Here is a 13,648-nt window from a genome sequence, read left to right as displayed (position 1 = left end):
ACTTATTTTAGTGACAGAAGCAAATCAATTTGAGTAATACTTCTATATAGATGAAATAGATGGTTGTGCATGCAAATTGGATGGCTGAGATTTGACTATTGATTGAAAACTGTCATCCTGGATTCAGATTACGCAGTAGGTGGCTTCTTGATTCCCTGAAAGAAGTTCTATTTTGTTTAAATATGAGCTGTTTTTCTGGAACTAAAAGGAGATATTGATAACTATATCATATGTTATTCTTGCTCTCAAGTACTGGCATTTTGAATGGGTAGATAATCACATGCTTTGAATTGCTATTATAGGATACTTTGCTAGTGCTTTACTGAGATAAATACAGCATTGTACGTTTCTGTAGTTTTAGACCTCTGCAGAGAAGCAGAGTCATTGTATTTACACATAATTTGAAAATGAGCAAACCACAAAAATCTTGTCCATAGTTGTATGCAGATAGAATGGGACTGAGAAAAAGGTACTAATATGTTGGATCTTTATTTGCTTGCCAAAGTTGAGCCTTCTCATCTCTCGTACTTTGCCTCATTCCGTTAATGTGCAGTTACTAGTACATTACTTTTAACTATTACTGGAAATTAACATAGCCAAGGTACAAAACCAAAATAAACAAAAAAATAAAACACCCCACCATCACCCACATGAAATCATGGATGATCACACTGACAGTTTTCCAAATCTTGTAGGTGCTTTTATGTAACAAATGTAATATTCCACATTTAATTCTAAGGTCAAGTTGAAAAATTTGCAAAAGAATAGCCTGCTGAGAAAAAGTGTTTTCTGCAGTATATGTGATGAAAGATGCAGGCTTCTTCCTACTATTGATTGCAACAAATGTCTTAGTCTCCTGTGATTCCTATGAATCTGAGCATGTAGTAATCTGTTGAATGCAACCATGTTCACTGCACTTAGAAGGGGAAGGAGGGGAGGGCACAGACAGTTTCAAAACTATTATTTCTTTTTTCCATATATAAATAAGTGCTTTGCACTGTTTTAATATGGGAGGTAATGTCTAGGATAGTTTACTATTAACAGTCCATACTTCATTTTTGAGCTTTGGACATTGAAATAATTTAATCTGACAATCTTAATATTTAGAGAAAAGAGATATAATTTGCTCCCACTTTGCAGATGGCAAAATTGAATTACAGAGTCTGACTGGAGTTACAGGGGAAGTCACTTGGAAGCTAATAGTGGAATCAGGATTTAAACACTTTTTCACCTGTGTTTCAACTACTAGACTGTCTTCTCTTTTTATTGTGAATGACATTGTACGTAAAAGGACATTGTCAAGCCTGATATAGTCAAAATCTGACTTACTTTGTTTCTTTCTTGTTCTGGAAATTTACAGTTTGTCATTTCCAAAACAGTTTTATATTGACTAGAAAAAAATGTATTGAGCAGATCCTCTTAAGTGATTATTGTATACTTCCTGCAGGAAGGCACAATGGTGTGAGCTTGTTGAGATAGGAACTACTGTTTTCGCTGTGTGTGCAGCATGGGAGATCAGCATCTGTACTAGTGAAATGCAAAGGAGGCTTGGAAAAAATACAAAATGTTTTACTTTTAGGATACTGTGATGTTGCTGACCAGTGAATTTTCTCTTAAAGAGAAAATATTGATCCCTGACTCAAAACAAAACAATGGTTAAACATATATTATTTTCTGACCAGAGCTGAATGAAATTTGCTGCTGAATGTTGCAGTAGTTTGGGAAAGCAGGGATATCAGACTGGCTAAGTTACTGAGAAGAGGTAATGTTGTAAAATTATGAGTGTATTTTCATGAGAATTTTTAAAGTTATACATGAAGGATTTTGTAACATGAACATTTCCTCTCTGTAGGGCAATAAATCATTTAATTGGCAGCAAATGCTGTTTTCTTTTTAAGCAGTGCAAATTATAGAAAGGTATGAAGTGATAAAAGTCCATTTCTACAAGATTTTGGATTTGTCCGTTACCTAATAATGAAAGTAAATAATTTAAAAATATTTAATTATAAAAGTATATTGTTCAAGTTCTAACCAATGAAAACTTTTAAGTTGCCTTTTTATGAACAATTTTTTCTACATATGCAATATTTGTTATCAGCATGGTATTATGAATTTGCAAACTTGTTTAAAAATAACTTGATAGTATTTTGGTTTTGTTTTTAAAGGAAAACAGCTACTTCCGTTATCAAATAGTGTCCACAGTGGAGTGGGACAGACAGTATGGCAGCCACCTGGAGATACCTCAAACCTGGTCCGCATGAGAAATCAGTCTCTAGGACAATCTGCTCCTTCACTTACTGCTGGCTTGGTGAGTAAGTCTGGCAATAATCTTGATGATTTAATGCTATAAATCAAGAGCGGTGTGATCCTGTGCTATGGTTTTTACCTTGCGTTCTCTCCTCCCTCTCATTGAAAGCCTCATTTTGTTCATGTGCCCACTTTTTGGGGCTAGAGGTGAACTAAGAGGAGAATGTATTTATCCCATTTTTTGACAAAAAAAAATGAAAAGGAAAAAATCGTGCAAACAAAGAATTATTTCTTTTTTGGGGAAGCTCTTTCTTGATGCTACTTAAGCTGCCTGATTCCTGAAAGAAAAATATAACAGTGGAAGTCTAAAGAGATGTGAGCATGGGAACCTGACCATTTGAAACAAGTTTAATTGGGAAGCAGCTTTCTGAGTAGCTACCTTGGCCTATTTCCCTAGAGAGCAGCTAGGGGGATGAAGCTGAAAGGAATAACTGTCCATGGAATTGAAAAGCTGGAACTGACATCTGCTGATCTGCATGGTTTCTGTCAAATGGCTTTAGTAAAAATGAATATATTTTTGAAGAATGTTGCATCTGTTAAATTAGCATTCTCTAAGAAGAGAATGCTATATGTGGGAAGGAAATTCAATTCGCTATAGATGGAATTGCAAACCAAAAGGAGCATAACTTCTGTTTTTAGATGTTCCTTATTCCCTCTATTTTAAATTGTTGAAGTGCAAGGAGAAGAGAAGTTTAAGAGTAGGAAAAGACAGCTATCAGCTGTTTGCGAGCAGTCATACATAAAACATAAATTGCTCATAAATGGTAAACTAAAAGCAAAGCTAGAAGTTTATTATTTTTTTTCTGAGTTTCCATGGTGTTGTCCATATAACAAGTGTTACAGAAATGAGGAAATTTTGGTGTGTTAACTGCACCATCATATAGGGCTGTAAGGAGTTGGGTGAATGTTTCTTATATTGTAAAAAGCAATGACCCCTTTGAATGCTTCTAGTTTATAGAAGCAATGACCCCTTAAGTTAAATGTTGTACCTTGTATGTAGTAGCCTTTAGATTGCTACCAGTTAGACTTTTTTTGTGAATCCTTGGCAGTTTGGTACCACCAGGATTTGAAAACAAATTAAAATCTTTGATGTTAAAAAATCCATGTGTTTGTGTTTTAATTTCACAATGAAGTGTTTGTAGTCTTAGCATTTTTAGATGTGCTACTGCATTGATTTGATTTAATTGTATTGTCTTAGATTGGTGCCTGTCAGTAGATACTTTTCTATCAGTTTTAGTCTTAAATATTTATTCTTAGCAGTGGTTGTAATTTCTCTATATGAATAGAAGTAAAAATTGGCACATGAGAGTGGCATCCAAGTTCTTATCTGGTGGGGTCTTGAGAAAAAAAAAAAAAAAAAAAAAAGAGGAAAAAGGGAAAAAGCAAAACATTAAAATACAGATTTATTGCCTGGTGGTAGGCAAATACCTTGAAGTTTTATAGCTTAATGAAAATAGCTGTGCTTTAAACCAAAGCACTAGTTCTCAGATATTTAATTTGGAATCCTGCTTTGTTGTTTAACAGCTCTGCACAATTCAGTGGGCTGCAGATGTGTTTGCATGGTAGTGCTGCATATTAATGTGATGTATTTTCAGTTTGTCGTGGCAGTGTTTGTGCTGTCTATCAAATGCTCTGATATGAAGTGCAATGTCAATAATTTATTTTAAAATAATAATCTTGCTAATTAAAGCAGACAAATTTAGCTGTAAATCCAGTATTAGTCCTTTTGTGTTGTTGCTAGGTACTGAAGTATATGGCCGTTTTCCTACCTCTGTATGGTTTATGGTGGGCTGTATGTTAATTGCAGTTGCAGTTAATTAAGCCCAGAAATTATTATTATTTTTTTTTAATATGAAATGGGCTTCTAAAGCAATGACTAAAGAGCCGGTCACAGGATGAACACCTAATTAAATGCAGTGAGTCCTGGGATCTCGGAGCTAGTTACGTGTTTGCAGCTCTTCTAATAATGCTTGTGGTATTGAAATATGTTTCACAAATTAGAACAGCAAAGGGTTTCTTGCCAGTATAATTAATCTTCTTAGAAGAATAGCTCTATTAAGAGATGAGTAGGTTCAGTAATGCAGAGTGTCATTTTAATGTGCCAGCCTTGATTGTTAGAGCATTTAATTCTCCTATTATTTGTTACTAATACAATAGAAGCATAGCTAGGGAGAAATGAGAGTGTGGTACTGGAAAGGCGTAATACTCAGAGCTACGTGCGTTATTTCTGCTTCCACTTTATGGTACTGTACGTATCAATGTATTGGTATTCAGTAGTGTTTTTTTTTTTTTTTTTTTTCTCTAGTGCTTAAATTGTGTGTTTTTTTTCCCGACTTTGTTTACAAAGTGAAACAATAAATTAATGGTAGCAACTGCTTAGAAATTAGTTTGTAGCTTCTGAAACAAGACTGATAGCTAGGCTACTTATTAGCAACAGCTCAAGAATTGGAAATGATATTCTAACATGCTAAACTTCATAACCATAATTTATTGTTAGAACCTTTCAGCTCTTTGCATGTGTGATAATCTGATTTAATGTGCCTGCATAGCAGTTGCTACTAGATCCTTGACTTGAGAAGGAAGCCATCATAGCCTGAATGCTGAGTGCTCTTGTGATGTTGATCAGATCTGTGTGCCTTCTAAATATGTGAGGACTTCCTACCTTCAGTTCATCATGAACTCTAAGACACACGTTTGTGATTGTAGTAGATGGACTTCCTGGTGAGGAGTGTCCTATGATTTTTATTCCATATTTAAGAATTTAATTCCCTAACATACCCAAAGAAATAACTGGGGGGAATAGACACAGGCTTTGTTGTGAGTATCTCTGATATTTTCTGGTCTCAGGACTCAAACATAGTAAAAACGAAGGAAAAAAAATAATGGCGTGGTGGATAGAAAAACTGTGTATAACGAACAGAAGGATAATAATGTGGAAAATCTCTCATGACTTAGTTTGGGGATTCATTTATCTGAAAACTTGGCTTGCAGACTCCCTGTCTTAAAGGAGTTAGGGTATGGATTGTGCTTTGAAGACAACTGATGAGAATGATTGGGGATAAGGATGCATTCTCTTATGGAAAAAAAAGGCATGAAAAGCATCAGGGCTTGTTAATTTTAGAAAGGAAAAAGCTTGAGAAGAGAACATTGTTGTAGAGGAGGCGAATTGGGAGGGTCTTCTTGCAAACAGTTATTTTGACAAAACTCAAAGAGTGAATTTGATTGCCAAAAGCAATTTACTTCAATGCCTCAAAGTGTTAATATTCCAGGGTTGGAGTGTGTATGGGTGGACAAGGGATGATTTTCCCTTAATTTTTATTGTTAAGGATAGGCTGCTCTACTGGAGTACCACACCATTGCCAAATATGTATTTATGCTTGTGGAGAAAGAGGAGTGTGTGTGTGCATGTTCCCTTGGCATATAGCACATCTCAAGCACCATCTCCAGCTTTTTGTGAAAGAACATCCGATAGTGTGCTACCCATAAATTAGAATCACAGAGTATCCCAAGTTGGAAGGGACCTGCAAGGATCATCGAGCCCAACTCCTGGGCTACATCCCTCATGTGTTGCTCACTATCTAGTGCCTGGAAAAATTAGAGATGTTCCAAGAATAAGAAACCATGCATGTTCCTGTTGCCAACTGTGGTGATGGGAAAACACTTCAAGGAAGCCTGTCATTGGAAAATTTGATACTTTTGTGAAAGAAATTTTGAACCTTTTTTTTCCCTTTCCTTCTTACAAACTTAAGTTTTCTGAACTGCTCCCTGTACTCCTTGAACTGAAAACTGAGCATAATTTTTGAAAATAAGGTTGAGGATTCTGTTTTAGTGGCAGGTCTCTTGTTGGTATAAACTTTCTTCCTTGTGCTCTGTACCACACAATCTATGGTCTGGGTCATTTTTTCATGTTCAGAGATGAAGTCTGGTGACTACACTGTTGGTGCTTTGTTAATCCTGATGACAGACTTCTAAGGTTTCCTTCCAGAGTCAGTCTCCTGTTCAGAGAATAATTTCAAATTACTTCTGGTTTTATGTTCACTTTGCAAGGTAATGGTTAAAATGAGATAATCATGTTGTAGAGTATGTCAGAAAGTTTGCCTTTCCCTGGTCTTGCTCTACAAGAAGTAGATGAAACAAACAAACAAAAACCCACACAACAAAACCTCTCAGATTTTGAATAACAGTCTGGAGGACAGAAAGTCTCAGATGCAAGGACTTGAAATTACTAACACACTGAAAAACTTCCCATATTGAATTATACTGAGCCGGTGACAGCCCCCATTCAGCCTCATCTATCCTGACCGTTCAGTTACCTAAAGCTTTGAGGATTAGGTTATTCTGAGCAGAATGGGGCAAATGGTCATCCTTGGGGCAGGGTGGGAGCCTGTGCTGGAAACCTGGTAATTGAGACAGACTTGACACTGTGGAGTATTAGTTTTGACATTCAAGTTGAGGTGTGCTTTTTAGGAGAGAATATTCACTGTTGATTTTCCGAGTTTTCATTCCTTTGCTTTTGATTTAGTATAGCTGTATTAGGAATAGAATCAGTTGTACCCAGTATATAAACATCCTGTGGCAGTGTATTGCCCCTGTGCAGTTTGCTCTTTCTGCTCTTTATTACAAAAGGTTGTGCCTCACCTCTGTATCATTCTTGGCTACCAGGGAGAGTGGCTAGTGGGCTACAGGTTTGGGTTTGTAAAGCCACCATGTAGATAATTCCCTTTATATTCATTTTAAGGCTAAAACCGATTGCTGATGTGTGGAAAGCCTGGTGAGGAATTTGCGGTGATGTTCTGCCATCTGCTGGTGGGCATGTAGCAATTGAGAGAAATAGTTTAACCCTGAGACCTAAGTAACTTTTAGTAAAAGGTTTTCAGAGATCCTGGTAATTGTGATTTTGCAGCACAAGAATACTATTTGTGTGATTGTGTTCTACAGTAACCACTTGCTAATAATCTGGCTTCTTTTTTAGCTGGAGTGTGAATTAGCTTCATATTTTAATGCACCATGGCTTGCAACAGTGGTTTTCTGGTAACAGAAAGTTGGTGATTAGGATAGTTAATAAAATAAGATTATTATTATTATTATTATTATTTTTGAGGCAAATAGATCAATCATTGTTTTTAGCATTTTTTTGGGGGTCAAAAGCTGTGTTGCCTAACTGTGTTTTGGTCGATGACCTGCTAGGTGGTGCTAAAGTACTGGAGGTTTCATCTCAGCATAGTGAATTGCATTTTCAACACAAAATGACACCATTGCTACAGGGCCAACCTAAAGAAGAGCGAGATCTTTTCCTGTGCACCGAAGCTAGAAGGGGACATTAACAGAGTGTTGTTTGCAAATTCACTACGGAAATTAACAATTGAAAAATCCAGCTGAAATGCAGTGCAGTTAGAAGTTCAATTTTTTTTATATTCTGCTTCCAAAACCCTATTAGTTATAAAAGGAAATTCTGTATCTGGGTCTCCTCCTTGTTTTGCCGTGCTTTAACAGACTCTCTGTGTATTATTTAGGATTATTCACTAATTTCACAGTGATGAGGCCTTGGAAGGAACAGAGTTTGTGGTGACTTGCAGGTATCGGATTAGCAAATCAAGCATTAGCTTGCAAAGCTGGTCTTCCACTGCACTCTCTAGCTTTCTGTTTGATATGAATACTCACAGTGATGTGAGTGCACAGAGCTTAGGCTTCTACCTCCTTGCAAAAGAATTAGATGTAATCTCTGTCTTTTAACTGAAAAATATAGCAGTAGTTGGGGGACAAGCCATTAATGCCAGTTGTGTGTAGAGCTACCTCCTGCTGATTGATTGCATACTTATCACAGGAGCAGACATTTGAGTCTGATGAGAAAACTTCATTTACATTTGTGTGTTCTGAAACACGCAGCTGCTCTTTTTCCAAAATGTTTTGTTATAGGTAACCTTACTTTTTGATTGTGTTTTAGGAGGTAAGGTGTTGACTTTTTAAATGTTGCTGAAGACATTTGAAAATATTTTTAACTGAAAAATAATCAAAAATATTAAAATAATCAAAAATAATTAAAGTTACAGCTCATGAAGACCATATACTTGTTCTAGGGTGTAAAGAACTTTTAATATTTGACTGTACAAATCTCATATTGTTAGAAAAGTAGAAGATAGCAGAGGACTATGGTTATGTGAATGAAATCTATTGCTGTATGAAGTCATGGAAATTGTGTTTTAAAATAGCAGTAATAGCCTGAGATGGTAAGTAAATGGGCTTCCAGATTAAGATTATGTGAAGCCTAAATTTATGCATACTAATTAACAATTTACATTTGTTTATGCTGTGAAGTCTATGAGCAAATCTTTGAGAGTTTGGGTAAGTTATGGATTTTGGAAGATGTGGCTCTGAGGAGATGAGATAGAAGGTAAGTGTTGCTTGAAGAACTAAAGCACTGTCCAGACTTGTGTTTTCTTGAAGGGACTGGATTTGAGGGAGAGATGGGGAGCAAGTTCTGGGTGGAGGGTTGAACATACCAGCATGGGCTGAGTGATAAGACTTGAAAGTGAGGAGAAGGATCTGATAGTGTGGAGAAGGGGAGAATCAGGCCTTTTGCAGAGGAGTAAATGCCGTTACAAGCAAATTGCAGAAGAGCTTCTTTGAACATATTTGAGTATTCTGAGCGAAATTCTGAGCACTAGGCAATGCCTAGGGTGCTTGCAGAGATTTACCTTTGTCACAGCTTTAAGGCATCTCTGGTGGGAAAAGTAAAATGCATATGCTATAATCCTGCATATTTTCATGATAAATTCAGGAACATATGCTTCACAGTGGCATTCAAAACTGATAGTCCTGTTAGGATTTTCACTATGAAATTTCATTCTAAATAATGAATGTGTATCTGAATAAAGAATAGCAAATAATTGTGACAAATTCTGTACCAAAGTTACTCTTAATATATAGCGCATAGTACTTGAACACAGTCAGCAACTTGCTATGAAGTCTTTTCAGGTCAGCATTTTTTTTTAACTCCAGTTAAGTGAATTTCATTTTGGAGTGGACTCATTGGCTCAAAGGAGGTTTTCATACTGGAAAGAAAATTTGAACACCCTTCTTTGTAACCTGAGGGTTGTCATCATAGGAAATATGAATTCATAAAACTTGCCTTGTGATAATTGTTAGGCACTAGACTGTCAGTTTGAATGATTGCAGTTCTCATTATCTTCAGATGCTGTGTGTTACTTTTTGTCTATGAATATGTTGAATTGATTTTTGGCACACGCAGTCAGTTCTGCTCCTGACAGCAGTGCTATTGTAGGTGTAAAGTGAGAAACTGCTGTAGTGTGCATGGAAAATTAGCTTTTTTTTTTTTTTTTTTCTTGGGGAGGTGTGAGGAACTTAAGACAATACAAAGAGTTATTCAGACAGCCTTGAATATACATTTTCACTGGAACGATACTTTGTTCCATAAGAGTGTTCTGTGATTCCTTTTGGCCTTTATATAAGAATATACTGATGCAGACAGTAAAAGCAAACAAACTTTAAAAATCTAAAATATTCAGAAATTTCCTTATATACATATACGCCTATATATATATATATATATATATATGTATATATATATTATTTTTTTTTTTGTAGGTGTTACCATAGGCTGCATGAGATGTCCACATTTAGTATTTTAATATAGCTGCCTTCTGCATCTGGTAACTATTTCCTAGGATGCGGTAGGTAATAAGAAGGTCAGTTTTCAAGCATGTGATATTTTGGTTGCCTGAGTTTCAAGCTACTTTGTTCCAGTAATACAGACTGCTTTGAGCTTTAAGTTACCTATAAAAAACCCCTCCTAAGTCTGTGACTAACAAAAGCTTTGGAAATGCTCTAGAAATTAGTAGCGTAATCCCCTGTCTTTGGCAGCTATTTTGTTGTTTGGTATGTTTTACTCTACTGTGTTATTTTGGTTTATCCAAGCCATGCAGTGCATCTTCCCAGCCAAACAATTACAGCTCTAGAGACTTGGTGATTGCTTATTTTACTGCTTTGAGGAAAATGGGAATACAGTTGTTTATATGCTTCGCCTCTGAACAGCTGTAGCTCAGAATCTTGCTGAAGAGTTAATCTACAGTCCTTATTGCCTTGAGATTACTAGAGGGGGAGAGGTGTTATCACTTGGCAGAGATAAGTTCAGCCTTGTAACTGAAACAGTACTAAAGCCTAAGGCTTACGCAACAATCCTCATATCTGAACTTTGATAAACTGAGATACAGAGAGGTTAAATCACTTGGTCATCAGTAGAACTGGGAGGAAAGCATACCTCACAGATTTTCTGTGAAGCTCAGTTTATTAATGGTTGGAAAACTCAGATGGACAGGGCTATGAAATAACTTATTCCTGCAGTCACTTTATAGATAGTGTACCTGTATCACTCACCTATTACTGATTCTGGTCAAGGCATTGTTCAGATTCTGAAGTCTGTGAGAACATGAATATATAAAATCAGAATAACCATTACACTTGCAGTCTTGATTTTGAGTCGGTATCTATAGTTCTTTCCTTTACAAACCAGGACTAGGAGTAACTACCAGGTTGTTTTTTCAAAGCGTCATTTATTATTGGGAATATATGAGGAAGATTATTGCAACATTTTGGATTGATTCAAATTTTGTTCACTGAAAAACAGCTGTGGCTGGCTAAGTATGTAAAAGCAAAATGTGTTGTGTGTTTGAAATAAACCAATCTACCTAAGGTGTCTTTTTAAGTAAGTAGTGAGGAACAACTGACTGAGGTGCTTCTTGCTTTTGTTGTTTATTGCAGCGGCCAAGTTTCCATTTGGGAAAAAAATAAAACTGGATTCTGTGTACATCATGAACATAAAATGCTGTCATGTTGAAACTGTAGTGCAAGTATGCAAAAATGTGTGTCAGTGTGAACTTTGAGTTATTGGCAAGGGGAAAATGTTTATAATACGGGACTGAAAGAAGTACAGGGTTTCAGATCTGTCATGAAATGATGTGAAATGTAATTAACCTAAAATAACCTTTAAAATATTTTTGAGCCTGATAAATTAAATGAGCTGTTGAGATAACTTAATGAGAGATTTTAATTTTATACCTTAAATAATATCCTATTAAAATCCTCAAGATTTTGCTTTGTGATGGAATCCACAGAGACTTAGATTTTCACAATGACCTCATGATTCAGTAACGTTGTTAATATATTTGGTGTGTATTTGAGGGGTATTCTCTAGGTTAATGGCAGCATTTGTTCTTTAACTGCTTGAAGCCACAAAGCTCTAATTGAAGATACGAATGTTCAAACCTCATTATTTTAATGAGGTCATATAGTATAGCAACAATAAAAAATAGTTACGTGATGAACCCCTATTGCAGAGTTGCATAATTTGCCCATGAAAGCAAAGTACTGTGTGAAACTTGAAATTAACATTCTCTGCCTTGGATTTTAAATAAAATGTGCAACTTTAAATCTAAGGTGGTTTCTGTATTTGTCTACACTCACAATTAGAAGGAAGTATTTGGTACTCTTTGTGTTAAAGGTATGCAGCTCTGTTGTTAGTTTACACAAATATGGTTACACTGCACACATTGAAGTTTTCATAAAGGCTTCTGGGAGAAGCAAATGTAACCAGGTAACTCTGCAGAGATACTTTTGGCAAATTTGCATCTTGAATCTTCTGAATATTGATAATTGAACTAATTTACTTAATGAGTGTTGCCAAGGAAAATACATAGTGTTTTTATCACTGTGTCAAGAATCCAGGGGTCGGAGGCAAAGGTCAAAGTGTTCATTACAGTTTTCATTTCATCAGTGTTGCCAACCTTGGTTGCCTGTTTGCAGCTTTGTATGCTATGCTATCTCTAGCGAGACCCAGATCTTTTTTAAGGCTTCTGACTATTCTGATGGCCCTAAGTTTGTGTTCCTACTATATTCTCCTATATTTATATTTCTCTGTGGCTTCCCCTACCTCCAGAAAACAGGAAAAAACTTTCCCCAGTAAATATTCATTCTCATTATTTGACAGTAGCTAGAAAAGTTATGAGTTAGACTGCTTTGTGTACAAGTATACTTCTGTGACCTCCTTAATTCCTCTCCACTCTACATTCTTTGGGCTGTGGGCTACTGGTCTGGAGATCTTAAGGTGAAAGCTATAGTGTTGTATCTTATACATGTATTACAGATCTATTGTTGGTCAAAATTTGCACCAAACTTATTTTTAATCATACGTTCTTGTACAACCTTTGTTTCTGTAGTATTTCCTTGCCAAATGAAGTGTTCTGAATCATGAGCTTTTCACCCATGAGCTCTTCAATTCTGCTCAAACGACCATTTGCAACATAAAATTAAGTAACCATTTGGTTGTTTTAGGTAAGTTTTTGTTGTTTTACTTTAATTCTCCCAAATAACTTGGCTTTCAAAATAAGCTAAAATGTGGGGTGTTTTGAATTTAAAACACAGGTACAAGATTGTCTTACCATACTACAAATTATAGTAATTTCAAGAGAAAAGAATTGTGGTGCATATCTTCTTCAATTAAGTACATTAATGATGCATGACCTTCCGTCTGCTATCTAATTTCTTTTTTTGTCCCATTATTAACAAAGGTTTTTAGCATCAAGCTTTGCCTGTATTCTATGAAATCTCCACCTGAGAATGATAGTGGAAAGCCTTAAGTAATTTTTAGCTCTGTTTTTCTTTGCTCATTGATAAACTTCTCTGGTTGGTTGGGAGTTTAAAAGTAGGTAATCACAGCTTCACGTTCTGGAGCAAGTAGTGAATGGATGATTAAACTGTTTTGTGTTAACTAAAATGGAGGAAGTTGATTTAACTTGATTCCACCCAAGCTACATAATTGAGCTCAACCTTTTTGTTAGGAGCTGCTGCTCTGTGCTGAATACCTCAGTCTAGAGGAGTAGAAAGTGTATAATAATGCCCACTAGCCTCAAGTAAAATTATGTTCTTTTGCTATCTGTTTTTTGGGTAATTACTTTAATCACATAACTATGTCAGAATTTGAGCATTTTATGCTGAGGTCTGTCTGTCTCATTTACGTCAAGTTCTTGTGTCCCAGCATTTTGTCCCCAAAGAAAAGTAAGTGGGAAAGATGAAATGTGTTGGGATTGTGGCTGAGCCGTGCTGTGTTTTTAAAGGCACCCCCCACTCAACTGCATCAGCGTTGAAACCTGGATCTGATTACGTAGTAGTAATCTGGGGTCTGTTTTACCCACTACATGACCAGGGTAAGTGGTGCTGACTGCAGCGTGCTGAGGAAGCTCGGGCACTGTAGAATGAAATCTTAGTGGGAGGAGATTTCAGTTACTTGTGTGTAGAGCAGAGATACAGGCAGTATGACTTTTATCCT

General features: G+C 36.1%; 1 protein-coding gene across 3 annotated transcripts in view; it reads left to right on the top strand.

The window, feature by feature from the left end:
* MAST2 (microtubule associated serine/threonine kinase 2) overlaps positions 1-13,648 on the top strand; it is a 185,671-nt gene that overhangs the window by 21,321 nt on the left and 150,702 nt on the right. For all 3 annotated transcript variants that reach the window (XM_032192579.1, XM_032192578.1, XM_032192580.1), the window contains exon 3: positions 2,166-2,308. In XM_032192579.1, coding sequence (XP_032048470.1) covers positions 2,166-2,308 — 143 coding nt within the window. The remainder of the gene's footprint in view (positions 1-2,165; positions 2,309-13,648) is intronic.

This window comes from Aythya fuligula, chromosome 8, assembly GCF_009819795.1.
Source record: "Aythya fuligula isolate bAytFul2 chromosome 8, bAytFul2.pri, whole genome shotgun sequence".
In the NCBI taxonomy this organism is placed as follows: Eukaryota; Metazoa; Chordata; class Aves; order Anseriformes; family Anatidae; genus Aythya; species Aythya fuligula.
This window is presented reverse-complemented; position numbering and strand designations above follow the sequence as displayed.